At 46.6% G+C, this 26,780-nt stretch overlaps 2 protein-coding genes across 3 annotated transcripts in view; both read right to left on the bottom strand.

Moving 5' to 3' along the window:
- The window catches only part of LOC137433173 (kinesin-like protein KIF27), a 98,140-nt gene extending 92,795 nt beyond the window's left edge, over nt 1–5,345 (bottom strand). The window contains exon 1 of one of the 2 annotated variants that reach the window (XM_078783669.1): nt 5,189–5,345. In XM_078783669.1, the coding sequence (XP_078639795.1) occupies nt 5,189–5,202 (14 nt within the window). In that variant the 5' untranslated portion in view covers nt 5,203–5,345. The remainder of the gene's footprint in view (nt 1–5,188) is intronic. The other variant, XM_078783670.1, reaches the window with a different exon arrangement.
- Nucleotides 5,346–8,655: 3,310 nt separating this feature from the next.
- The window catches only part of LOC137433172 (beta-1,3-galactosyltransferase 1-like), a 166,653-nt gene continuing 148,528 nt past the window's right edge, over nt 8,656–26,780 (bottom strand). The window contains exon 10 of the mRNA XM_078783667.1: nt 8,656–9,282. Within this exon, the coding sequence (XP_078639793.1) occupies nt 9,173–9,282 (110 nt within the window). The 3' untranslated portion in view covers nt 8,656–9,172. The remainder of the gene's footprint in view (nt 9,283–26,780) is intronic.

The raw sequence follows: 26,780 nt of genomic DNA, 5'->3' as shown, positions 1-26,780 counted from the left end.
CCCCGATTCATCACTCGGTGCCCCCGCACAATTTCGGTGGCTGGGTCGTGTGACGCTCCCAGCTGGTCCGCCCACCTGCACACCTCCACCACTGTTGTTGCCTACCGAGCTCACCTGCTCCTCACCCTAACCTAACTAACTGGGGAAGGCCCTCTCGCACTCTCACCCCCTCAGTGCCCTCTCTGGCATGGCCTGCCCGATCCACACCCGGGATCCTCAGGCACCCACTGACACTAACGGCTCCCAGAGCCCACCTGCGGCCTCACCTGGCCGACATCTAACAGTGGCGGAGTGCCCAACCATTCACACTCATACTAACAGGCCACACGACCAGCCAATTTCACCTCACCAATGCACCCATCCACAATACCATTCTGCAACCGCACCACAAATGCCAATATCCAACCACAATTTACCTATACCTTCTAACTATTCTTTAAACTACCCTCCCGGGTACTCGTGAAAAGGGGTCCACTCTTCCCCCATCCACACCTTCGCACCATGCACACCACTCCGTACCACTTACTCCAACTCTCTCCACACCACTCATTCCAATACTCCATGTATTCCACACACCTGTACTTGCACACCTGTGCTCTCATACTTGGTGCCGCCTGCACCCTTCTCTCCCCCAAGCGCATTCGCGCTGATCCACAACACTCACTACTCATACACCGCTCCACACACCTGTCCAGTTCTCACACAGCATCATCTCATCTAACTACTCCCCTCTGAAACTTGCGCTTCCCAGTCGTCCCTTTAAACTATTGCGCTCCCTCGTCATTATCATCCACTCTAATCTACCTGCGTCCCCTCTACAGGTATCCTTGTCACTAACTAACCTTAACGTTACCTAATGTCATCTTCTAGGGCCCTACACACAATATCCTAACCCACCCGGGCTAGTTTTCACTGCCATAAACCCCATAAACCTAGTGCTCCTTTGCCCCCCATCATGGGAAGGGTGGCAGGGATGCCACCCTTACCCACCGTCATACGGCGCGAGTGGGACCTTGTGGGACCACCTCGTATGTGAGTCGTTGCCCGCCTGCCGGACCCCGTGCGTCGCCCCTTGCGGGGTCAGCGCGGGGCCGAACCGGCCGGGCCCCCACAGTACATTACCCCCAAGGGGCTCCCGCGCCTCCCCTGTCCCTCTAAAAACTACCCCTGTTGGTGTCGATGCATGGGTCACACTTCCGCAACCCGCTACCCATTCCATACCACCACAACCTTGCTCACTCACACCTCGCACCTCTCCCATCACCGGACCCTCTCGCTCGCACCCTCGTTCCATACCCTCCGGACCAGCCATACACCTCACTCTTGGCCTCTCACGAACATCCGGGTCCATCTCGACCCCCAAGCTTATTAAATCACCTGGCGCATCATACGCACGACCATATTGGTCACCACTTACACCGGGTCCTCTTTCTCTTCGCTTCTCCTCCATCACCTGCGAATCCCTCATCCGGTTAATGAGCACATCATCACGATCCGAACACAGACTTTGGACCAATTCTTTTACTTCCTCCTTTATCTCTTTCTTATCCTCTCTCCGTCGCTTCTTAATTTCGCTCACCCCTTCTTCCACTTCTTCTAATTTCTGCTTCACCTCCTTCATCTCCTCGTGCGCCCCCTTAAGTTCTTCCTCTAACTCCACCTTATTTTTTTATATGTGCTCCCGCACCTCCCGCTCTTTAACCTCCATCACCTCTACCACCTTGTTCATTTTCCTCGTCAGGTCCTCATGTACCGTCTGACACTCTTTTTTAATTACCCCTACGTCCTTTTTCATCTCCTTCTGTGTCGATTTTAAACCCTCTATTACCGCTGTGCTCTTCTTTACCTATCCCCCAACTCCTTTTGTCCCACTGTCAGTTGTTCTACTCCCAGCGTCAACTCCTCTATACCACCTTGCAATTTTACAGGCCCCTTTCTCACCTCCTTCTCCATGCGCTCCTTACAGTGCCTCACCTCCTCGCGCACTCCTCCGACCTCCTCACTCACACCTCTTCTGATCTCCTCTCCCATCACTTGCATCTCCTGCCCAGATGCCACCCTCATCTGCTCCATTTCCTCCCTGTCAGCATCCAATTTAGTTTCTACCCCCATTCTGACCCCCTCTATCTGCTGCCCCATTTGTTTAACTTCCCTTTCCGCTTGGTCCCTCATGTCCCTCAATTTGCCTTCCATACTGTTTTCTAACTGCTCTAACCCATTTTTCACTCCCTCTATCTGATTCTCCTGGGCAGCCATTCTATTTTCCACCCCCGTTAACCCATGTTTCATCCCTTCTATCCCATTGTCTAATCCCTCAAATTTATTTCCCATATTGTTTAACCCGTCTCTTAATTGCTCACTCTGAGCATCCATCTGGTTCCCCAATTGCCGACTATTAGCCCTCATCTCGTCCTTCTGCAGGTTGAGAGACGCCTGCATTTGTACCATAAATTGCTCCATGAGGGCCTGCATTTGGGCCATCCCTCCCACTTGTGCAGCGGGTGCGGCCGCCGTAGCCATGTGCGAGGCGCCATTTTGCGCGCCCGCAACCTCGTGCGCGAGAGCGCCATCTTGCGAACCTGCCGCCCTCACTGCTTCGCTCTCCTCATGTCCCTCAATTTGGTCCTGGATCGACCCTGCCTCACTCTCCTCTACCGGAACCCAGCCGTCTTGATCTGCCATAGCGCGACTTTCAAAATTCGGGTTTTTTGTAAAACAAAATCAAATTTCGGTGTCTTTATAATTTTGACCAAATTTTTTCCTAGATGTTTTTTTTTTAAATTTGGTTCGGACCTCGAATCTCACTCCTCGACACCAATTGTTACAGATCGCGGTTAGATGTTATTTTGACCGAGCGGTGGTGTATTACCGCGACCTAACAGTTATTCCCCGACTAGACCCCGATTCCACCCAAACGTTGACCAAATCGTGCTATGCTAAATCAATGATGGAAAGGACACAACGACTGGGATAGATGAAACGACGCAAGGGGTACAGTTCTCAAGACCTCCGGAGGAGGATATAATTACAGTGGGGGAGAAAAGGGGTAGATTACAAGGTAGTGAGGTAAAGGCACAGAAGAGATAGGCACTTAGTTACAGTCTTATCTTATCCCAGACAGACCACAGACAAACGGAACAAGGCTGACTTACACAGGGATTGATGGCAGGGAAGGACAGGTAGTTCGATAGCACAAGGTGCACCTTGGCTCGGGGACAGGATCAAGCACGGTCCAAGAGATGCAGGGAGGCCTCACAGCGCTCGGAGGTGGCGTCTTTCTTTCTCCAAGCTCAGCGCGCATCTGACGTCACCTCCCTCTTCCTGCGCATGCTCAGCGGGGAGTGACACGCCCTCGGCTGGTTGGCTCCGCCCCAGATGGGACCGGTCCGCCGCTTCCATTAGGTGCGGGGGTTACCGGGCTCCGCCCTTGACGAGGAGCTGACAGGGAGCCCCTATTTGGTAACCCCGTCGAGCACATGTTCGATGGCGGCTCGCTGGGAAGGCCTCATGCCCTCCCAACACCCCCTACCAACCAAGCCGGAGGGAGGACGCGCACTCCCTGTGCACGCCGCCGCCGTTGCTGTTGTTGTTGTTGTTGCTGAACCGTGAGGAAGAGCTGCGGGGAGGTATTGAGAGGTCCTAAACTTCCTAACGGTGCCATACAATCACATTCTGGTGCAACGAAGGGTCAGAATTAATGGAAACGAGTCCTTAACTGACATAGACTAAGAATAACTAGCAAGATGTCCTATAGTTGTCTACGTGAGATGCGGTGGACCTGGATGCGACATTTAATGGGGGGAAATAGGGGGAGGTCGGGTCTACAGAGTGTTGTTTACAGAAAATGGGACTAGGGAATGGGGGATTGGGGATAGTTGGGAAGTATTGAGGAAATAGGGGAATATTTACAAGCGGATATGGATGGATGCAAATCCCATATCCGCAACAGTATGAACAATCTTGTGTATGAACAACCTTATGTATGAACACCCTTGTGTATGAACACCCTTGTGTATGAACACCCTTGTGTATGAACTCCCTTGTGTATGAACACGCTTGTGTATGAAACCTTGTGTATGAACACCCTTTATATGAACACCCTTGTGTATGAACTCCCTTGTGTATGAACACCCTTGTGTATGAACTCCCTTGTGTATGAACACTCTTTGTATGAACTCCCTTGTATATGAACTCCCTTGTGTATGAACACCCTTGTGTATGAACACCCGTTGTATGAACTCCCTTGTGTATGAACACGCTTTGTATGAACACCCTTGTGTATGAACTCCCTTTGTATGAACACCCTTGTGTATGAACTCCCTTGTGTATGAACTCCCTTGTGTATGAACACCCTTGTGTATGAACACCCTTTGTATGAACTCCCTTGTGTATGAACACGCTTTGTATGAACACCCTTGTGTATGAACTCCCTTTGGATGAACTCCCTTTGTATGAACACCCTTGTGTATGAACACCCTTTGTATGAACTCCCTTGTGTATGAACACGCTTTGTATGAACACCCTTGTGTATGAACTCCCTTTGGATGAACTCCCTTTGTATGAACACCCTTTGTTAGAACACACTTGTGTATGAAAACCTTTGTATGAACTCCCTTGTGTATGAACTCCCTTGTGTATGAACACCCTTGTGTATGAACACCCTTGTGTATGAACTCTCTTTGTATGAACACCCTTTGTGTGAACTCCCTTGTGTATGAACTCCCTTGGTATGAACACCCTTGTGTATGAACTCCATTGTGTATGAACTCCATTGTGTATGAACTCCCTTGTGTATGAACTCCCTTGTGTATGAACTCCCTTGTGTATGAACTCCCCTATGTATGAAACGCTTGGCTTGTCGGATTTTTAAAAATCTTATGCACGTGACATACCGTCAAATTTAAATAATTAATTATTCCCCGTCACGCGATTCAAGATCGCTTCAATGAATGAATAGTTTTTCGTTCATTCCAAACATGCTCATTGTTCGATATTAACCGGGAATTAAATGCCGCATTGAATCATGATCGGTTTCTCTTGGAATGGCCAAAGGAACTCGAATTAATGCAGGATCTTAAACGAACAATAAAGTAAGAAAAAGAGCATAAATAAAAACGTAATTTTTCATTCTCTTCATCACAGAGACAAGCGTGAAGAGTCTGTCCGTTTCTGTCACAATAGGCAATACCTGTGTTCTTTCATGTGTCCACCTGTGCTGTCCGTTTCGGTCAGTCCCTCATCAACTGCCGTTCACATCATCGCAAAAGAAGGGCGAGACGGCCTGTTGTTCTGTTGCCGAGCAACTATATCATTAACCACGTGACACCTCAGCTTCACTTCATCACATTATTTAGTGTAACCATTTTTACAAGGCTTCATTGTAAAGACTCGATGGTATATTAGACTTTGTGGGCGTTATAAAATACTAACACGACGCGGTTGTGAAAAGCAAACGTGGAATGGGGAAACCAGCCGAGCTTACAGAAATACCGATATACACCTTAATCCTCACGTCATCTGATCATCTGATCATCAAATCGATGGACGGGATTTCTACAAATACACTAAATACGTCACTTGGCACCTTTGTGTATGTAATGAACACAAATCTTGTAACAAGCCATGTCTTGAAGGTTTGTATCGTAGATGCCTCCACGACTTTTGTTGGCGTCAAGTCTAAATCTCTTCTTGCAACAATATATATATATATTACACGAGGTGGGTTGCCTCAGCCTATCATACTTCAGAAGTTGACAAAATGAGCATCACATGATTTGTAATGGGGGGAGGGGGGAATTGCATCAGTAGCACTGAAAAAAAAAACTATCCAAAGCACAATATCTGGTCCCTGGGGTCTGGTCTCTGGGGGTGCTTTGGTTGCTGGGCGATCCAGGGGCGGAGCATGGAACCCTGGGGGCGGAGATCCCAGAAGCTCCTTCTTTGTCAGACTTTGGCACACACCAGCTGGTCTTTCTTGGAAGCGAATTTCATTGTCTGCTTTGCTCCTTTGCAGAGGGGACTGTCAGTACATGTAGAACCACTGATTTAATCACGAGAAAATGGAATATAAAGACAATTGAAACTTTTTATTTATAAACATTTGTAACTTGGTATACACCACTTGTTTTCAAAGTTTTTTTTGCATGGCTCCCATGTTGCAGATATTTCCTCATGGATATCCCCCATTCCCACCCCAATGCATGTTTGGACCATTAAGAAAACCTGTGTATTCACTTTTCTGCATTAAGATGTTGGGTTCTTCATCAACATACTGTATAAGGGAATCTCAGGATGGCTATTTCTCAGACATTTAAGAGGGCCCGAGTCTTTAATATTGGGGTTTTAAGTTTGAGCCCCTGTCGTGTCGTTTAAATAACACCAGGTGCGTTGATTCAGCCCTGTCATCCTTCCGAGGTAGGCAAAAATGAGTATCCAGCTTACTGGTAACAGGGGGCACTGCATCAGCAGAACAGCCACACTTGCAGACAAATGATGCAACTAGCAGCCAGAGGCTGCATACAAAACAACATTAAAAGATTTCCCAACTCATTTTCACTCCAAACGTCATTTATCATAGTACACCTGGGTACTGATGGACCAATGTGCAAATGCAAAGACCCTTGTGCCTCCAATCAATTTTTTACAAAATTTTGAATGTAATATCCTCCACAATGGACCCTTTGAACCTGCTGCCAGTCCTGTAAAATCAACCAGCGACACAATCGGGGTGGACCACAAGTACGAGGTACGTCAAAGTGCAGCAAGTACAAAAATAAAATAAAGACCATGTACCACCAGAGCACAATGTCATATTTAATTTCTCTGGGAAAACAATGAAATATCTAATGCTGAAGAAGAAAAAAAAACCATTATGCTTCAAACCTCACAAAAGGAAATTGTAAACAATGTTCACATGTCGCCTATGCAAAACCAGGTGAGAATTGCACACCATCTCTCGTGGCCAAATTAAACAGTGACACAGATGATGGTATTGCATGCACACTTCAGTCGAACATGAATGTAAATGGATTGCAACATAGTCTTATATACAAGTACATACACAAGTTCCAAAAAAAACGTTACAAAAAATGTCGGGATAGAATCCCCCCAAAAAACAAGCAAACAAGGTAGGAATGACACCAAAATAATTTTACAGATCGCAATCACATCTTTTGACATTTGTGTGTCTCAATCCCACAACAAAATATAATACACAATTACACCAACCCACACTACAAATCTACAACTCCCTCCCACATAGACATCTTCAGACAATAGTTACAAACTACAAAATATGTTGTGATTGCAATCCATAAGTTGCGGCCCAATAGTTATTTCCTTCGTAAATTACGCACACTGCAGTTACCTTGCAACCCACGGCAGACTTTACGCCAAAGATTATTGCGGCAGAGTTTCCTAGTCTGCTCATGCGTAAATGTCGATTGCCAAACAAGTTTGCTTTCTTTGAAAAACGTTATGGTGCCAATGCAATACCCCAGAGACAATGTCGCTTCCTCACGTTGAAGTCATTGGAATAGCTTCAGCCATCATTGTGCGAGACTGGCTGAAGAAAGAAAAATAAAAGTCCAATTTGGCTGTTTTGCGATCTCCCGACTTGGTACTTTAGCGATGTTTTCTGGCATCATTATCAGTCTTGTAGTCATGAAAAGGCTTGAGAATAAAAAGTATGACTTTTAAACGCATATGACTTTACTCGAGAGCAGACTTTTCACAGCACCATTTTGTACGCATTTGATGAGGCGGCCATTTTTTTTTTACATGCCATCCCCTCCATATAGAGGACTGCCATACCATTTCTCTTTCACATTATTTCATGTATCGGGTGTGCCTACATATATAGATTTTGCATCATTTCTCTTTCATTTTTAGACGATATAATGTTCCAATACACACTACATACGGAGGGGAATAAACATAAACTTGGTGGGTAGCCTACTGATGTTGAAGCTGAAAAAACATTTTTTTACAAGTGCATTATTGTGCAATCAACACAGCCTGGTGTTGGCTTAGCGGTTAGGGTGCCGGGGTGCCGGCTTTGGATCCTAGGATCCTGGGCTCAAATCCCGGTCGATCGCTAAATTAACACCAGGGGGGTTGACTCAGCCTGTCATCCTTCCGAGATCGGCAAATTGAGTACCAGTTCACTGGTAATTCCCTGTGTGTCGCAAGAGGCGACAAACAGGGTTGGTGGCAGGAAGGGCATCCGGCCATAAAACATTGCTTCAAAAAGGGGACCATGGTGCCCGAAAAAGGCAATGCAGGGAAAAATGGCCTCTAAAGGTGGTTCTTCTTCTTCTTCTTCAACACAGAATCTGTAAAACTTCAAGGAATCAAGGAAAGATTTAATGCTCACAATTCTTATTCCTGACCGTTTGTGAATATCTTGCTTGCATCAATAACAAAATGGTCATCCAGTGGTCCAATAAGTAGAACATGAGCTTTCCTTTTTGAAGATGTCAGGTTGAACAGCATTCGTGTAACATCTCCTTGGTCCTTTAAATTAAACAATGCAACATAAATCTCTAGAGACTACATCATCTTGCAAATGAGTGGGGTCAGAGGTGGCAGAGATGCAAATATCACAAGTACTAATCATAATTAATGGCTGATTCCTGAGGAATGTTTTGGGTGGAATGTTTAATAATAATAATAAAAAACGATACATTTTTTTATAATAAATTTTTCCTCCAAAGATGCTGCTGTACTGCAGTGGTACATTTGCGCTGGAGGGAAAGAGTGGCATATACGCAAAATAAGGGGTACATTGAAGAGAAGTACCAAACATTTGCCTCCCGACATGTGTGAGCACAAAAAGGCGACTGGCTTAGCAAAAGCAATGGTAGAACGCAAATATACACCTTGAATGTTCCTCCAATATCAATTTGTGCACTCAGCATTGGACAAAGTCACAACATATCCAGGACAATCTATGACCTGAGTGAGGTGCGACCTATTCTGAGGTGGATTCCTGATTTATTTAGTTATTTTTCACAGGTAAATGTGTCTAACCAGTCATGAGTGAATGACACTATTTTACAATCACTATATTGTATTTAGAATTTCTGACACAATGGTAAAGTTATGCCTCAGGGTACAAACGATAAGTAAAAAGCTTCTTCCAACACAAGCTGGTGAGTAAATGCTTCAAAGATCATCTTCCCAAAGGTCTTTCAACACGACGGAGGTGGAGAAGATGTAGTAGAGGAAGAAATAAAATCCCGCCAACATCAAGATGAACACGAATCCAATTGTTAGGTAGTCCTGCATACAACACAACACAACATGCATTTTAAGGCCATGTTCCCTGCTAGAGCGGGGGTTAGCCTTGCGGTCCCCATGACAATCTTCTCCATTTTGCCCTATTTTCTGCATCTCTCCTTGTTAACCCCCTTGTCCGCATTTCTTCTTCCACCATCTTTAGCCAAGTCTTTCTCGGTCTTCCCCGTCCTCTACTTCCTTCTACATTAACTTCCATCACTCTTCTCAACCAGTCACTTTCATCCTTCCTCAATACATGACCAAACCATCTCAACCTGTTCCTCTTCACAGCATCAATCACAGGCAATATTCCCATCATCTTTCGCAATTCATCATTTGTCTTGCATGAAGTCCTGCATGAAGGGAAAGATAGAGACGTGTCAGTCGCACCCAAGAAAATCACTTTTGTTACTGTGGAAAACAACTTAATAATGGCTGGTTGGTGGTGCACACCGCTCCGAAAGGAAAAGTTTCACGATCATTTTTGAAGGAGCAACGGTCAATGGTGAAAGTTACTTTGTGATGTTGCAGAATACCTTTGTTACTCAACTACGGAGATTGAATCTTTCACACATCATCTTGTACGAGCAAGACGGTGCTCCCTGCCACGACGCTTGAAATGTGCGATAGTTCTTGAAGGAAGGTTTCCCAGACAAGTGGATAGGTAGAGGTGTGTGATAGGTAGAGGTGTGTGGAAGTGAAAAATTAATTATTTGCGTACTTACTTTGTGAACTGAGTGACTTTCTTGAGCCTCAACTCCTTGATTAAGCTTCATTAATATATGTAGTTCAGTTTAAATCGTGTTCTATACAAGCTACAAGTTATGACTATTCTCTTTAGTAACTGGGAGTTGAGAAAGGTCATAAATCTTTCTCAGCTGCAGGCAAAATCGTGTGCAGGTTTCCTTTGGCAACCTGCCTGCACGAGTCGTGAGTTTCTTTATCGGCTTTGACTATTACATTCGCAATTAGAGTGACAAAACCGAACAAATAATTTGCTTTCAATTAAATGTCTGTATAACAAATAAATATACTCTTTATATACAGTCATGTGAAAAAGTAAGTACACCCCATGTAAAGTTTTGACTTTTTCAACATATTTCAACAAACATTTATTTGATCTTCATTTCAACAATCTTGATAGATAAAGGTGATATAATATAACAAATATCATGAAACATTTACATTTTGTAGTCCATTGTATAATTTAAATAAACATAAATGCAAATTTTGTATGTGGAAAAAGTAAGTACATCCTTGGCTCTAATAGGTGGTATTGCCCCCTTTGGCAGAAACAACCTCAAGTAGGCGTATCTTATAACTGTCTACCAGTCTCTGACATCGACTGGGAGAAATTTTTTCCCACTCCTCCATGCGGAATTCTTTCAGCTGTGCGATGTTTGAGGGGTTTCTGGCATGCACAGCTCGTTTCAAATCCCCCCACAACATCTCGATGGGATTTAGATCCGGGCTTTGACTTGGCCATTCCAGAACCCTCCATTTCTTTCTTTTCAGCCATTCCTTGGTGGATTTACTGGTATGTTTAGGGTCATTGTCATGTTGCAAGGTCCACCCTCGGTTGAGCTTCAACTTTCCGACAGATGGCCTCACATTATCCTCAAGCACCCTCTGGTACAATGAAGAATTCATAGTGGATTCCATGACGGTGAGCTGCCCAGGCCCTGATGCAGCAAAGCTGCCCCAAACCATAATATTTCCACCACCATGCTTTACAGTTGGTATCAGGTTATTGTGGTCAAATGCTGTCTTTGGTTTTCACCAAACATGTCTTCTGGTACTGTGGCCAAATAGCTCTACCTTTGACTCATCTGTCCAGAGCACATTGTTCCAGAAGTGCTGGTCTTTGCCTCGGTGTTCATTGGCCAAGTTTAGTCTTGCCCTGATGTTCTTTCTGGACAGCAAAGGTTTCCTCCTGGCACACCTCCCATGTAGATCAAATTTGTGCAGCCTCTTTCTAATGGTAGACATGTGCACTTTGACATCAACAGTGGCAAGAGCTACCTGTAGGTCCCGTGATGACATTCTCGGGTTCTTAGAGACTTCTTTCAGCATCTTGCAGTCTGCTCTCTGGCTGAACCTGCTGGGGCGGCCTGGCCTGAACAAGTTGGCAATTGTTTGGAATCTTCTCCACTTGCAGATGATCTCCCGGACAGTCGAATGATTGATTTCAAATTGTTTGGAGATCTTTTTAAATCCCTTCCCAGACTCGTAGGCATCTATAACCTTCTTTCTGAAGGTCTCAGAGAGCTCTTTTGATCTACGCATGGTGACGCCGCACACTTCATCAACAAAGAGCAAACCAAACTAAATGTCTGAGGTTTAAATAAGACAGGTTCCTCCAAGATCTTCTCTAACGATGTTCTAATCATTTGCACCTGAGCTGGTGCACCTGATTCTAATTTTAGGTATTTGAAGTAGTGATAAATGTCGGGGTGTACTTACTTTTTCCACATGCGAAATTTGCATTTATGTTTATTTAAATTATACAATGGACTGCAAAATGTAAATGTTTCATGATATTTGTTATATTGTATGACTTTTATCTATCAATATTGTTGAAATGAAGATCAAATAGCTGTATGTTGAAAAAGTCAAAACTTTACATGGGGTGTACTTACTTTTTCACGTGACTGTATGTAGGGCTCGGGAGAAATTAATGGCCAATCATTGAGGATGGTGGTTCTGAAATAATTTGGTCCAGGTGATCACTTGGCATTTTGCAGATTAAAAATGCACATTAGATTAAAATGCAATTTTATAATTCAGAATTTTATTAAAAATGCGAATTTTCTTGTGCTCTTGCTGTGCAAAGTTCAAAGTGTGTTTGTGTGATGGAGTTTTTAACCTTGGAATATAAAATATGGATTGCAGTAGATCTAACTCCAGCAGACTGCACATTCAAGTGGAAATATCAACTTATGATTAATTTAAATGTAAAAATGTTATGGAAATGTTCGACAACTTTGATCCACGCCTAAGGCCAGTTGGACATGCTAGTCGAGTGCGTAGGCCTTCCAGCACACCATAAACAATGAGCAATGCAGGAAGTACAAGGAGGCAGCATATAGGAGCCTGGGCCCGTTTTCATAAACGTACTTAAGTCTAAGTATAACACTTAAGTACCTCCTAACTTAGGTTTTACGAACAAGTGGTATTCAATATGCTACTCACCTAATGTATTACACTCAACTTCATGCTTACATTTGAGACACCTCCAGGGTGTCTTAAGTGAACGTAAGTTGGCCACACACTGTATATTCTGTCCACTTTCGACCAGACAGCGAAGAGGATTGGCTGCATTGCTTCTGATAGCACAAGAACGGCTGGTTCGACGGCGTGCAATTCGTCGAGAACGAGTATTTCGTGACCGACTTCATCTGCTAGATGAGTACGATGATGTCGAACTATACCAACGATACCGCCTTGACCGGCAAACGATTTTGGATGTTATTGATGTTATTGGTGATAATCTTGATCCATTGACATTGGGAAACCACGCATTGCCAAGGGAACTTAAGGTTTTGGCAAGTTATTTTCTGTACAAGTTCTTTTCTGTACGTGCGGTATTCATCCTTCATAACTGAGCACATGTTCTGCCATTTTTTCTGGTAGTCCTTGTCACTCCTTACCACGGTAGGATTTCTTCTATTCATGGCCTCCGTTATCTTAACCCATGCGTCATGCTTCTTTCTGTTCGAAACGGCGGCAGAAAACTTCGATACGATGACACCAATATGCTTTTCGTACTCTTCGCACAGCCGAAACTTTTCAGCATCAGTGAAATTTTTATTTCGCTTCGTCAACGTAGTGTTCCCTGCCATGATGAAGGGTGGAAAGAATGCCTAAGGTCTTCCTAGCGACTTAGAACAGCATTAAATAATAGCACTTGGATTTGAACCCAGTTATGTAGTCCCGTCCTTATGTCATGGCACTCAGCCAAACCACAGAAACTGACACAATCGTGCAAGAAATATGATCATTAACCCTAGCAACGGCCAGTCAAAACGGTTAGGTGTTATGCCTATATTTAGGTGTCACACTGAGTGAGGTGTAACACTTAAGGTCATTTATGAATACCGACATAAGTCTTAGTTCTAGGTAAGTGTCACACTTGGAGTTTAAGTGTACTTAACATAAGAACGTTTATGAATACGGGCCCTGGAGTCTACTCTGTGGCTGAAACTCTCACTCTCGGCCTGGTGTTCACTTAACAGTTAAGGTGGCTGGAGATCTTAGGGTTTTCTTAGGGTGATTGTTCCAAGATGACACCTGTACCACGCGACCTATGACATCATAATTATCATTTTGAAATTCTACAGGAGGAGGTGCTCCATAAGCCTGGTGTTGGCTTAACTGTTAAGGTAGCTGAAGATCTTAGGGTCCTGAATTTGAGCCCCTGTCATGCCGTTGAATTAACACCAGGTGTGTTGACTCAGCCTGTCATCCTGAGGTCGGCAAAATGAGCACCAGGTGATTGGTAATGGGAGGCATTGCATCCGTGGCACAGCCATGCCCCCAGAAAGTGATGCAGCCAATCAGCCATAGGCTGCATACAAACACCACAGCATATAGGAGATGGAGACCATCCTCTAATGTGAATCATATTTTCCATATGTCATGGACGGTGCACAGAAAACAAAAAAGTTTCCAGGACAAACTGAAAAAGTTAAAAATATCTTCAAGTGTTGAGACAGTGTCGTTTCAAATGATCACCTCAGTTGCAAGTCATGGCAGAGTCTGAGGTTCAGTGATATGAGAACAGGGAAACAACACAACTTGGTCCTCACGTGATCCAAAACAAAAATAATGGTGGCTACTTTGGTCCCTTGGACTGGTATTCTATCTCGTGACAACTGCTCAAGGTGATCACAACCAACAAGGTAAACCTTTGATCATGTTGAAAAATAACCAGGACTTGTAGTGTTGGTGGAGGCACTCCCATAGTAAACTTTAGTGTCAAACGGACCAACGATTGCCAAGAAAATGAATTTTAAAAATGCAGACACACATGCCACACGTATGTACACCACACGTATGTACACCACACATACACAATCAAATGCCCGAACCCTGCTCTTCGTTTCGCGAGTGCAGGGTAACAACTACAGAAATCGCATCGGGACCAGTAGCTTTTGAGACGTCCAAAGAATGAATAATTTTGACGACATTCTTAGTGTGACAAGGGGAACAGAAATAACCTTTTCTGTGCGAGATGGAAAAATTATGGAGGGAATGTCCATCATCGTTAAGTGAGGAATTGGAGGCAAATTGCTCTGCAAAAAGATTGGCCCTATCCCAAGGGGAGGTAAGAACCCCAGTATCCTGAAAGAGAGGAGGTGTAGAGGGCTTGTTGAGGTTATGAACACTGTTGGCAATCCGCCAGAAGTTTCTAGAACCAGCAGCAGAGTCTGCATATTGCTGCTCGGCATCCTCCAAAACTCTCTTCCCCGGCAATTACTAGCTTCATAAAACAGGTGCTTTGAATCAAAGGTCCCCGGCATATGGTACTGCGTGAACGAATGGTTACGATGAGCAATTGCTGCTGCAAAAGCAGAAGTGAACCAGGGCTGAGAATGAACCTTTGTCTGAAAGGTATGTGAAGGAATATAATTGTCAAGTCCAATGTGAATCCATTGGGATATTTCCTGATTAGCCCAAATCTGGACCCAGACTGAAAGCCGATGCCCATGGCACATCAGCCAGAAAAGAACGAAATCCGTCCCAATCAGCCTCAGCAAACTGAAGGATGGAATGTAGCAGTGGGCGAAGAATTTGAGAAATTTAAAATACAAGAAAACAAACGAAATAATAAGATTAACCGAAGCTTTTCGTGCTGTGCTCCTCAAAGTAATTCAGAGGAAGTGAAAGATCGTGTATATATAAGCATGTATATGTAAGAGCGGCACCGATTGGTTCATCAGTCTTGACGTAATTGGTAATCTGAACACCCATTGGTTGACTCAGTCACCACTATCCCTGGCTCTGATTGGCTGGAGTGGAGTTGAGAGCGATGACTCACCAGCACCAATATATTGGTGGGATGGGGGATGGGATTCCCCCCAAAGCTGAGGACTCAGCATTTGCAGACATACCATGGACAGCGGTCGGGGAAATACCTTTAATCTTTCCGTGTTGAAAGAGAATGAGAGAAAATGTACAAATTCCTTTTGACAACACAATGTCGGTTCCGTGGAATGGATGAAAGTTGCTTTCAACATACGTAGATGTAACGTGCTCCGACTTTGGCTCAATATCTTGAACATATCTGCATTGTACTGGTCTGCACAATCGGGGTTGGCAAACAGGTGCCGCACAATGGCAGAAGAAGCATTAGAAGAAGAAGAAATGGTAGACAGTTCTTGAATGTTCTTGCATACTCATACCGGTTGAGTCCTCTCTCCCAAGTTCTTTCCTCCGATCGCCAGGTGGACATGCTGTTTGATACGATCAGCCAACCGTTCGGTTGTACGGCCCACGTACCAAGCTTCACATCGGCACTTAAACTCATAGATAACATTGCTGATTTGTGAGGTGGGCAGCAGATCCTTGTTGACTGATGTGAGCAGACGGCAAGAGGTGAAGATTACTCGAGGCTGCACAGCCAGGTACGTGTATAAGATCATCATGAAGGAAAGGAAAGGGAAACACCAGGATAACAGATAAATAAAATTTAACCACACAACAGATAGCTGAGAGTGCTCAGGGTGAGTTTGACCTTTTTGTTTATCATGTTGAGGTTCATGGAGGAGTTAGAATATAGAATGGACCAGGACAAAGGGAACAGTGGAAAGAGAGATGGGGAAACACACTGACGGCAGAGATGATGCACCAAATAGAGGGAGACTTAGACAATTAAGGGGTGTGGGGAAGAATGAGGGCAAGGGTAGAACATAGGGGGTGAACAACACAGCCGCAAACTCTTAGGAAGGAAAAACTGGAAACTTGGAAAACTAGAACGGCACTCGGTAGAGAACATACCTCCGCCTGGTGAACAGTTTACGTTTTCTATCCCACTGATAGGTCCGAATCCAGATCCGACCTGAACCAAAATCTAATCGGCTTGTTCTCGTCACGTAACCAACTCGTCCACCAAGTTTATTCATAACTCGTCCATAATTTTTAAAAATAAAATGTTATATAATCGCTTTTCACCCGATCTCTCAATGGTGAAGAATTACTTTAAAATTAAATAAATCTCGTATCCGAATCCATATACAGATCTTCACCAAAATCGAATCTATTTGTCCTTTTCACACACCCAACCGGTCCACCAAGTTTCGTCCAAATCCGTCCATAACTTTTTGAGATATGCTGCTATTTATCATTCTTGGCCCAATCACTCAATGGTGAATACTCACTTTAAAAATTCTGTTAGCTGGATCCGAATCTTTACCAAAATCTAATCATTTTGTCCTGGACACATACGTTACATCTCTGCCAAATTTCCTCCAAATCCGTCAACAACTTTTTGAGATATTTTGTTCACAAACGGACAGACAGACAGACAGGGGTGAAAACATTACCTCCATCCACCTTTGTTGGTGAAGGTAAAGATGTGCTTGGGAGGCGGGTGATTAATGGGGTTAAAATATTGTTGCGGATATGAGATTGGCCTCCATCCATATCCGCTTGTAAATATTCCCCTATTTCCTCCATACTTCCCAACTATCCCCAATCCCCCATTCCCTAGTCCCATTTCCTGTAAATAACACTCTGTAGACCCGACCTTCCCCTATTTCCCCCATTAAATGTCGCATCCAGGTCCACCGCATCTCACGTAGACAACTATAGGACATCTTGCTAGTTATTCTTAGTCTATGTCAGTTAAGGACTCGTTTCCATTAATTCTGACTCTTCGTTGCACCAGAATGTGATTGTATGGCACCGTTAGGAAGTTTAGGACCTCCCAATACCTCCCCGCAGCTCTTCCTCATGGTACAACAACAACAACAACAACAACAGCGGCGGTGGTGCGGGGAGTGTGCGTCCTCACTCCGGCTTGGTTGGTAGGGGGTGTTGAAAGGGCACCAAGCCTTTCCAACGAGCCGCCATCGAGCATGTGCTCGACGGGGTTACCACGTAGGGGCTCGCTGTCAGCTCCTCGTCAAGGGCGGAGCCCGGTAACCCCCCGCACCCAATAGAAGCGGCGGACCGATTCCATCTGGGGCGGAGCCAGCGAGCCGAGGGCGTGTCACTCCCCGCTGAGCATGCGCAGGAAGAGGGAGGTGACGTCAGATGCGCCCTCAGCTTGGACAGAGAAGGACGCCACCTCCGAGCGCTGTGACACCGCCCCGCATCTCTGGACTGGACTGAGCTGTATCCTGTCCCTGAGCCAAGGTGCACCTTGCGCTATCGACTGCCTGCCCTTCCCTGCCATCAATCCCTGTGTAAGTCAGTCTTGTTCCGTTTGTCTGTGGTCTGTCTGGGATAGATAAGATTGTGTCTAAGTGCCTATCTCTTCTGTGCTTTACCTCTTACCTTGTAATCTACCCCTTTTCTCCACCACCAATTATATCCTCCTCCGGAGGTCTTGAGAACTGTACCCCTTGTGTCGTTTCATTTATCCCAGCCGTTGTGTCCTTTCCTTCATTGATTTAGCATAGCGCGATTTGGGTCAACGTCGGGTGGAATCGGGTAAACTGTGCGAACACGGCGGCCATTCCGCTCGGCCCATCATAACATCTAAGCCGTGTCCGTAACAATTGGTGTCGGGAAGTGGGATTGGACCCGAAGCGCGCTTCACGCGCTCGAAATTGTTAACGGCGAAATTTGATTTTGTTTTACAAAAAAAAAAAAAAAACCCGAATTTTGAAAGTCGCGCTATGGCAGATCAAGACGGCTGGGTTCCGGTAGAGGAGAGTGAGGCAGGGTCGATCCAGGACCAAATTGAGGGACATGAGGAGAGCAAAGCAGTGAGGGCGGCAGGTTCGCAAAATGGCGTCCTCGCGCACGAGGTTGCGGGCGCGCAAAATGGCGCCTCGCACATGGCTACGGCGGCCGCACCCGCTGCACAAGTGGGAGGGATGGCCCAAATGCAGGCCCTCATGGAGCAATTTATGGCGCAAATGCAGGCGTCCCTCAAACTGCAGAGTGAGCAATTGGGAGTAATGGGGAACCGGATGGATGCTCAGGGTGAGCGATTGGAGGGCCAAATGGGGGTAATGGGGAACCGGATGGATGCTCAGGGTGAGCGATTGGAGGGCCAAATGGGGGTAATGAGGGACGAAGCGAGGGGTACCGGTGAGGGGTTAGACAATGGGATAAAAGAGGTAAAGAATGGGTTAACGGGGGTAGAAAACAGAATGGCCGCTCAAGAGAATCAAATGGAAGGGATGCAAAAGGGGTTAGAGGGGTTAGAAAACAGTATGGAAGGCAAATTGAGGGACATGAGGGACCAAGCGGAAAGGGAAGTTTAAAAAATGGGGCAGCAGATAGAGGGGGTCAGAATGGGGGTAGAAACTAAATTGGATGCTCACAGGGAGGAAATGGAGCAGATGAGGGTGGCATCTGGGCAGGAGATGCAAGTGATGGGAGAAGAGATCAGAAGAGGTGTGAGTGAGGAGGTCGGAGGAGTGCGCGAGGAGGTGAGGCACTGTAAGGAGCGCATGGAGAAGGAGGTGAGAAAGGGGACTGTAAAATTGCAAGGTGGTATAGAGGAGTTGACGCTGGGAGTGGAACAGCTGACGGAGGGACAAAAAGAACTAACGGACCAGGTAAAGAAGAACACAGCGGTAATAGAGGGATTAAAATCGACACAGAAGGAGATGAAAAAGGACGTAGGGGTAATTAAAAAAGAGTGTCAGACGGTACATGAGGACCTGACGAGGAAAATGAACAAGGTGGTAGAGGTAATGGAGACGAAGGACCGGCAGGTGAGGACGCACATAGAAACGGTCAAGGTGGCCTTAGAGGACGAGCTTGAGGAGACGCACCGGGAAATAAAAGAGGTGAAGCAGAAATTAGAAGAAGTGGAAGAAGGGGTGAGCGAAATTAAGAAGCGACGGAGAGGGGATAAGAAAGAGATAAAAGAGGAGGTAAAAGAATTGGTCCAAAGTCTGTGTTCGGATCGTGATGATGTGCTCATTAACCGGATGAGGGATTCGCAGGTGATGGAGGAGAAGCGAAGAGGAAGAGGACCCAGTGTAAGTGGTGACCAATATGGTCGTGCGTATGATGCACCAGGTGATTTAATGAGCTTGGGGGTCGAGATGGACCCGGGTGTTCGTGAGAGGCCGTTGGTGAAGTGTGCGACAGGTCTGGTGTGCGAAAAAGGAGGTGTGCGAGAAAGTCCGACTCTGGGGTGTGTGAGGACAAAGTGCGTGCCAAGGAGTGAGGGTGCTGTCGAGAGTGAGTCGGTCGTAGCGCGTGTGCGAGGGAGCACATGGAAGCGCGTAGTGAGGAGTGTTACGGAGGGTGTAAAGGGAGAATGCGCGCCTGTGGTGAGTGTTACAGAGGATGTAACGGGAGAGTGTGCGCGAGAAAGGTGTGTAACGGACGGGTGCATGAGGAAAGAGTGCGCTGTCGAGAGTAAGGGTGAGTGCGCTGTCAAGAGTGGAGGTGAGAGTAGTAAGAGTGACACGGAGCGTGAGTTGGTTGTGACAGGTGAGAAAGGAAGCACACCTGGAATGGTAGAGCGTGTGTGGGAATGCACGCTGGAATTGGTAGTGAGGCACGTGGTTGGGTGTGCGAGTGAAAGCACACCTGTGATTGTCACAGAGGAGGTGACCGAGGAAGGGGCGCGAAGAGGTGTGTTGGTGAGGTGTGCGATCAACGAATGTGTGCCAAAGTGTTCGGTGGTCAGGTGTGTGACCAAGGCTGTGAGTGGAATGAGTGTACCGAGGTGTGTAAGGAAAGGTACGAGGAGCATGGGAACAGCTGGAGGTATGAGCAAGAAAGGGGTAGCGGATGCGTGTAAGCATGCAGGTGAAGCATCGACGGTAACCGGGTTAGCTTTTAGAGCGACTTATAGCCGAATCGGGCCCTCGGTGCGTGCCGGGCTTCGCGTGCCGCGAGAACCAGCGGGGATCCGAGCCACGGCGGGTTCGAAAGGACCGCCGTACGCGATCCACGCTGGGCCTCGCTTTGAACGGCCGCGTCCGTGCCCCACGAGGCGGAGCGGGCAGCCCGATAGGAAGGGTCGTCATGGCGACCACTTTTTGTTGAGGCATTCCGGCAGGTCGAGATCGGGCCATGGGATGGCTCCGTGCCGAGATGGTGCGTGGGACCTCGGCCCGGGTAAACCTCCTTCCCTGCACCGAATGCGGGACGTATCCAGCCGCTGGCACCAAACAACCCGCATTCATGGCTTGGCTGTACGAAGCCGAGCCTTAGAAGTGAATTGGCGCACCGAGAGGCATTAGTAAGTAGACTGTAATGACGAGGATAGTGTTTTGGCCCCGAAATTAGAAAAACAAAATTTGATGATTGGCAAAGGATCGGCAGTAATGATTGGCAGATGATGAGTAGTGATTGGCAAATTTTTGATTTGTTGAAATTTGATGTGCAAAATTGGTAGTGGGAGATGCCCGATGTGGTGGGATGGCAACTCTGTCATCCCTCACAAACTGTGGGGCAAATGCGCAATAGTTTAGGGGGTGTATGGCAGTGAAAACTAGCCCGGGTGGGTTAGGATATTGTGTGTAGGGATCTAGCGAAGATGACATTAGGTAACGTTAAGATTAGTTAGTGACTGATACCTGTAGTGGGGACGCAGGTAGATTAGTGTGGATTATAATGACGAGGGAGCGCAATAGTTTAAAGGGACGACTGGGAAGCGCAAGTTTCAGAGGGGAGTAGTTAGATGAGATGATGCTGTGTGAGAACTGGACAGGTGTGTGGAGCAGTGTATGAGTAGTGAGTGTGGTGGATCAGCGCGAATGCGCTTGGGGGAGAGAAGGGTGCAGGCGGCACCAAGTATGAGAGCACAGGTGTGCAAGTACAGGTGTGTGGAATACATGGAGTAAGTGGTACGGAGTGGTGTGCATGGTGCGAAGGTGTGGATGGGGGAAGAGTGGACCCCTTTCACGAGTACCCGGGGAGGGTAGTTTAAAGAATAGTTAGAAGGTATAGGTAAATTGTGGTTGGATATTGGCATTTGTGGTGCGGTTGCAGAATGGTATTGTGGGTGGGTGCATTAGTGTTGTGGAAATGGCTGGGCGTGTAGCCTGTTAGTGTGTGTAGTTGGTTTGGGCACTCCACCACTGTGAGGATGTCGGCCAGGTGAGGCCGCAGGTGGGCTCTGGGAGCCGTTAGTGTCAGTGGGTGCCTGAGGATCCCGGGTGTGGATCGGGCAGCCCGTGCCAGAGAAGGCACTGAGGGGGTGAGAGTGCGAGAGGGCCTTCCCCAGTTAGTTAGGTTAGGGTGAGGAGCAGGTAAGCTCGGGTGGCAACTACAGTGGTGGAGGTGTGCAGGTGGGTAGACCTGCTGGGAGAGCTACACGTCACAGCCCAGAAATTGTACGAGGGCACCGGGAGATGAATCGGGGGAGTGAGACCCCAAATTGAGAAGCACCACAGTTTGGGCAATGGGAATTGGTTTTTAGAACCCATAGTGTAAGTTGGCCAATGGATTGGCAGGGAAAGACCCCGGGTAATGTAAAGTTGTTAAAGTCATTTAGGAAATAGTTACGATTGATGAACCTGTCGCACCATACGCAGCCACTTACCTGTGGTGATGATGACTCCACACCTGTGTTCCTTTGTTCTGTGTTGCAGGAAATGAGAATTGCTGTGTGGATTTGTGAGACGCATCACGACGTGGATGAGACATTGGGGTGATGCCATCTCTCCCTCCTTAGGAGGGACTGATGATGAATTGGTGATGGCAAATTTTGATGTTCAGTTGGAGATGGCAAATTTTGATGAGAGTTGGAAATGGCAAATTTGATTGGTTAGGAGGGAGAGAAGACGAATTTGGTTTATGGGAGGAACGGGGAAGACAGTAGGGACGTTTGTTGATGTGTAAAGTAGATGTTTATGGGTAGTGTTGTGTTTTGTGGATACAGTAAGGGGTAAGGGAGGGGCAATGTAGGTTACCTGGTGGGGGGGGGGGGCGTACGGTAGGAACGTACCTGTCTCACCTGGTTCCCATGTGCCCCCAGTGTGCATTACCTTGTATTGCGTGCACTTTTGTGCCCTTACCACCTTACTCACTTGTCTTTTTTTTGTCTCCCACCTCCGAGGATCTGGCTTTGGGGCAGAGAGAGAGGAGAGAGAGGTGCTGGCTCTGCAGTTGTGGGCCTGTACTTTCGCTGCTTGCTGCCTGGATCGATACACCATATGGACCGCAATTTTTGTGGCCGCCCACAATGGACCGCAGTTCTTTTGCGGCCAAGCACCACCCGTTGATGGACCTCTGGGTCAACGTGGCACCTATGCCATACAGGTGAACCACTTATAGTTGGCCCCCTGACGGCCACAATTTAGAAATGGACGCGGTTGGCGCCTTTCTTTATTTTTAAAGAAGCCAGAAGGCCAAGTGCACTCCATGAAGGCAAGACCAGCGGCAGAACATCGGCCGGCTGCGACACCACCGGTGACCATGGACACTTGATTGTGTATTTTTATGAACACTTTATTGGTGCACCGGATGGTGCTGACTGTGTGTATGGGGTGGTGCTTTTGGTGCTTGGACGGGGTGCTCTGCACATTATTAAAGGCCGTAGGGCCACAGGGCACTCGTGGGTTGGTGTATCGATGCTGGCATGCGTGCTCTCTCTATGCATAACATCTGCATGTGTTCCTCAAAGAACAGGTCCTGGATCGTAGTGTAAATATCAGTGTAGTCTTGTATAAATGATGCTCCCTATCGGCTGTATGTTTAGTTTGAGGATTCTTTCCGCGCTTCGGTTATCCTGTGGGTGTGTTTCTGTGAGGAGAAGGGTGCAACGTCGCAGGGGGACATATTTACTCATTTGTGAACATCTGTAAAACTGTCGCACTCAGGGTTGAGTTAATAGTAGAGGGAACTACATCTGAGTGCCACACTAAAGTAAGTAAAAATTTATCGGGTCGGAACGCCCCGAGGTAGAGAAGGGTGCAATGTTGCGGATATGGGACTTGGCCTCAATATCCGCTTGTAAATACTCCCCTATTTCCCCAATACTCCCCAACTATCCCCAATCCCCCATTCCCTACTCCCATTGCCTGTAAATAACACTCTGTAGAACCGACCTTCCCCTTTTTCCCCCATTAAATGTCGTGCCCAGGTCCACCGCATCTCACGTAGACAACTATAGGACATCTTGCTAGTTATTCTTAGTCTATGTCAGTTAAGGACTCGTTTCCATTAATTCTGACTCTTCGTTGCACCAGAATGTGATTGTATGGCACCGTTAGGAAGTTTAGGACCTCCCAATACCTCCCCGCAGCTCTTCCTCATGGTTCAGCAACAACAACAACAACAGCGGCGGCGGCGCGGGGAGTGTGCGTCCTCACTCCGGCTTGGTTGGTAGGGGGTGTTGAAAGGGCACCAAGCCTTTCCAACGAGCCGCCATCGAGCATGTGCTCGACGGGGTTACCACGTAGGGGCTCGCTGCCAGCTCCTCGTCAAGGGCGGAGCCCGGTAACCCCCCGCACCCAATAGAAGCGGCGGACCGATTCCATCTGGGGCGGAGCCAACGAGCCGAGGGCGTGTCACTCCCCGCTGAGCATGCGCAGGAAGAGGGAGGTGACGTCAGATGTGCCCTCAGCTTGGACAGAGAAGGACGCCACCTCCGAGCGCTGTGACACCGCCCCGCATCTCTGGACTGGACTGAGCTGTATCCTGTCCCTGAGCCAAGGTGCACCTTGCGCTATCGACTGCCTGCCCTTCCCTGCCATCAATCCCTGTGTAAGTCAGTCTTGTTCCGTTTGTCTGTGGTCTGTCTGGGATAGATAAGATTGTGTCTAAGTGCCTATCTCTTCTGTGCTTTACCTCTTACCTTGTAATCTACCCCTTTTCTCCACCACCAATTATATCCTCCTCCGGAGGTCTTGAGAACTGTACCCCTTGTGTCGTTTCATTTATCCCAGCCATTGTGTCCTTTCCTTCATTGATTTAGCATAGCGCGATTTGGGTCAACGTCGGGTGGAATCGGGTAAACTGTGCGAACACGGCGGCCATTCCGCTCGGCCCATCATAACATCTAAGCCGTGTCCGTAACAATATCATGGTTTTGAATGGGAATGATGTGAGATGGTGGTGAACAGCTGTGTTGAAGCCCGAGATTGAAAAAAATGTGGAAACGAGTTCAACAGGTGGGGAGGAAAAAAGGAGGTAGAACGAGTGGAGGTGAGCAGTGAGTTTGACGAGAAGTTGAGTTGGGAATTTAAACCAGACTTGCTGTCAAAGACATAGCTCAAAGGTAGTTGCACTACCTCTGTAACATCCTATCGGATAAATGTAACCAACACAGTATGTCTGTTTCGGCTGAACATGGAAGATTTTCTAGTTAAAGCAGAGAGAGAAGACGCTAAAAAACCCAAAATGATAGACGTCTGGCACGTAAAATCAAAAGATTCAATTGAAGGAAATTGAGTTTAATGAGTCACTTTTGCATCAGCAGTATTGCAAAGTATCTTTACGAGCTAATCTGCACTTTTATTAAAACTCCACCATGTTTACATCACAGCAAAACACCTTCACCTAAGAAGCCGATGTATACCCTCTTCATTGCCTCTTCTCTTCCCAGTCCCTCTTTTCCAAATATCTTCTCACTTTTAACTCCTCATACCTGTCAACCACAAAGTATAGGCACAATATAACTATCTACATTACATGGCTTGTCTGCACACACACACACACACACACACACACACACACACACACACACACACACACACACACACACACACACCACAAATTCCCTTCAGCCAATTAGATTAAATGGGTTACGTTGACTGGTAAAATTTGACCGGAAGCTCGTTCTTCCATTTGATAAAGGTTAAAGCATCCGTCCGTCATGCTATCTCCTCCTGAGCAGTTGTGTATAAATTCATCAAATTGGTAGTTATGACCACCACATGGCACGAAAGTGTGGGAGCAATATCATATTTGGTGGTGAACAGCTGTCTGAAGCTGTTCACCGCCAGTAGTGTATGTTATTGTGTAATTTGGTCAATTTTTCATATAGAATCTGGAAACTTGTACTTTTTTACTTCCTATTTTCACAGTGAACACAAAAACAGCTGTTTCCAATTTTTTATGCATATGCAGTCACCATAATCCAAGATGGCCGCCATAAATTTGTTAAAATAAAGAAATCGCTATAATTTTCCCATTATAGCACATTCAGAGATAATAAAAACAATCTGCTTGGACAAGTGTAGCTAAAGTTAACTCCAATAAGCATTATTAACGTTTGTGAATAAAACAAAAACACGATAACAGTCAGATATACACAAAATGAACGTTCTCAGGGACGTAACATAACGTAATATGCTGGCAAATAAACGCAACAAATACAAAGTGGGCAGTTTTCAAACAACGAGAGTGCCAGGTATGTGAGTGTTTTGAGATTAGTCATCCAAGTCGTCGGTTTCCTCGTCATCGCTGGAAATCTCATCAATTGCGACATTGTTGAATGTGTCCTCGGCTCCTTGACATTTGCAGAGCTCTGTGCAGGCTAGGTTATGGGCCTTACAAGAACACCGTCCACTGCACTTACTGGCGACACAGGAACACTTCACAAGTTCCACCACAGCCTCTGGCGCCGCGGCAACTTTTGAGACTACTGGGATATAGTGGCCGTCTTCCAGTTGTCGCTATCCCATAGTAACTGGATCCAGTAGGATCGGTACAGCTACCAAGTCTTGCAACCATATGTTAGCCTGTAGGTGTGCACGCAATATATGCTCAGTGATACATCCTTCAGTCGGAAGTAGCTTCTCCACACCTTGGTTACCCTTCAGCTGCTTGAACATGTGCCACCTCAGTGCCTTGGCGGATGCAAACCCAGATTTGAACAGCTGACACACAAACTTCTCACATCCAGACAACAACTCTGGGCTCGGGTACACTCCAACGCCATGCCCAGCAAGAGCGCTGATAACATCTTCGTCTGCCTCCATGAAGATTTTGAAGCACGATGACTTTCCCTTTCCTTGGATGTGGCCAGTGGTATCACTACCAGTCAGTGCATGCAATCCCGGTAAAGCCGCTGCTCTGTCTGCGCCCAAAGCAACATAGATGGGCTTGAGTTTGATTTTCCGTCGTCGATCTCCGGTTCCCATGATGATAACGCTATCCAGCTTCAGATCAGGTACTCTTCGTAGAGCAAGCACTAACACATCGGTATCACAAGAATATATGTGCACAGTATTGCCCAGACGACTCGCTGCCACTGCATACAAGATTAACAGTGTATCGGCTTCCTCTTGTGTACTCGGAATGCTCACCATATTTGGCTGGGAAGAAAGGACGTCTTTCTGGGTGTGCGTGGTGATTGGCACTTTGCACAATCGAACAGCATTTTGTGCAAGATACAACACAACATTGGCTTT

Source organism: Myxine glutinosa, chromosome 8 (genome assembly GCF_964187855.1).
Source record: "Myxine glutinosa chromosome 8, kmMyxGlut1.1, whole genome shotgun sequence".
In the NCBI taxonomy this organism is placed as follows: Eukaryota; Metazoa; Chordata; class Myxini; order Myxiniformes; family Myxinidae; genus Myxine; species Myxine glutinosa.
This window is presented reverse-complemented; position numbering and strand designations above follow the sequence as displayed.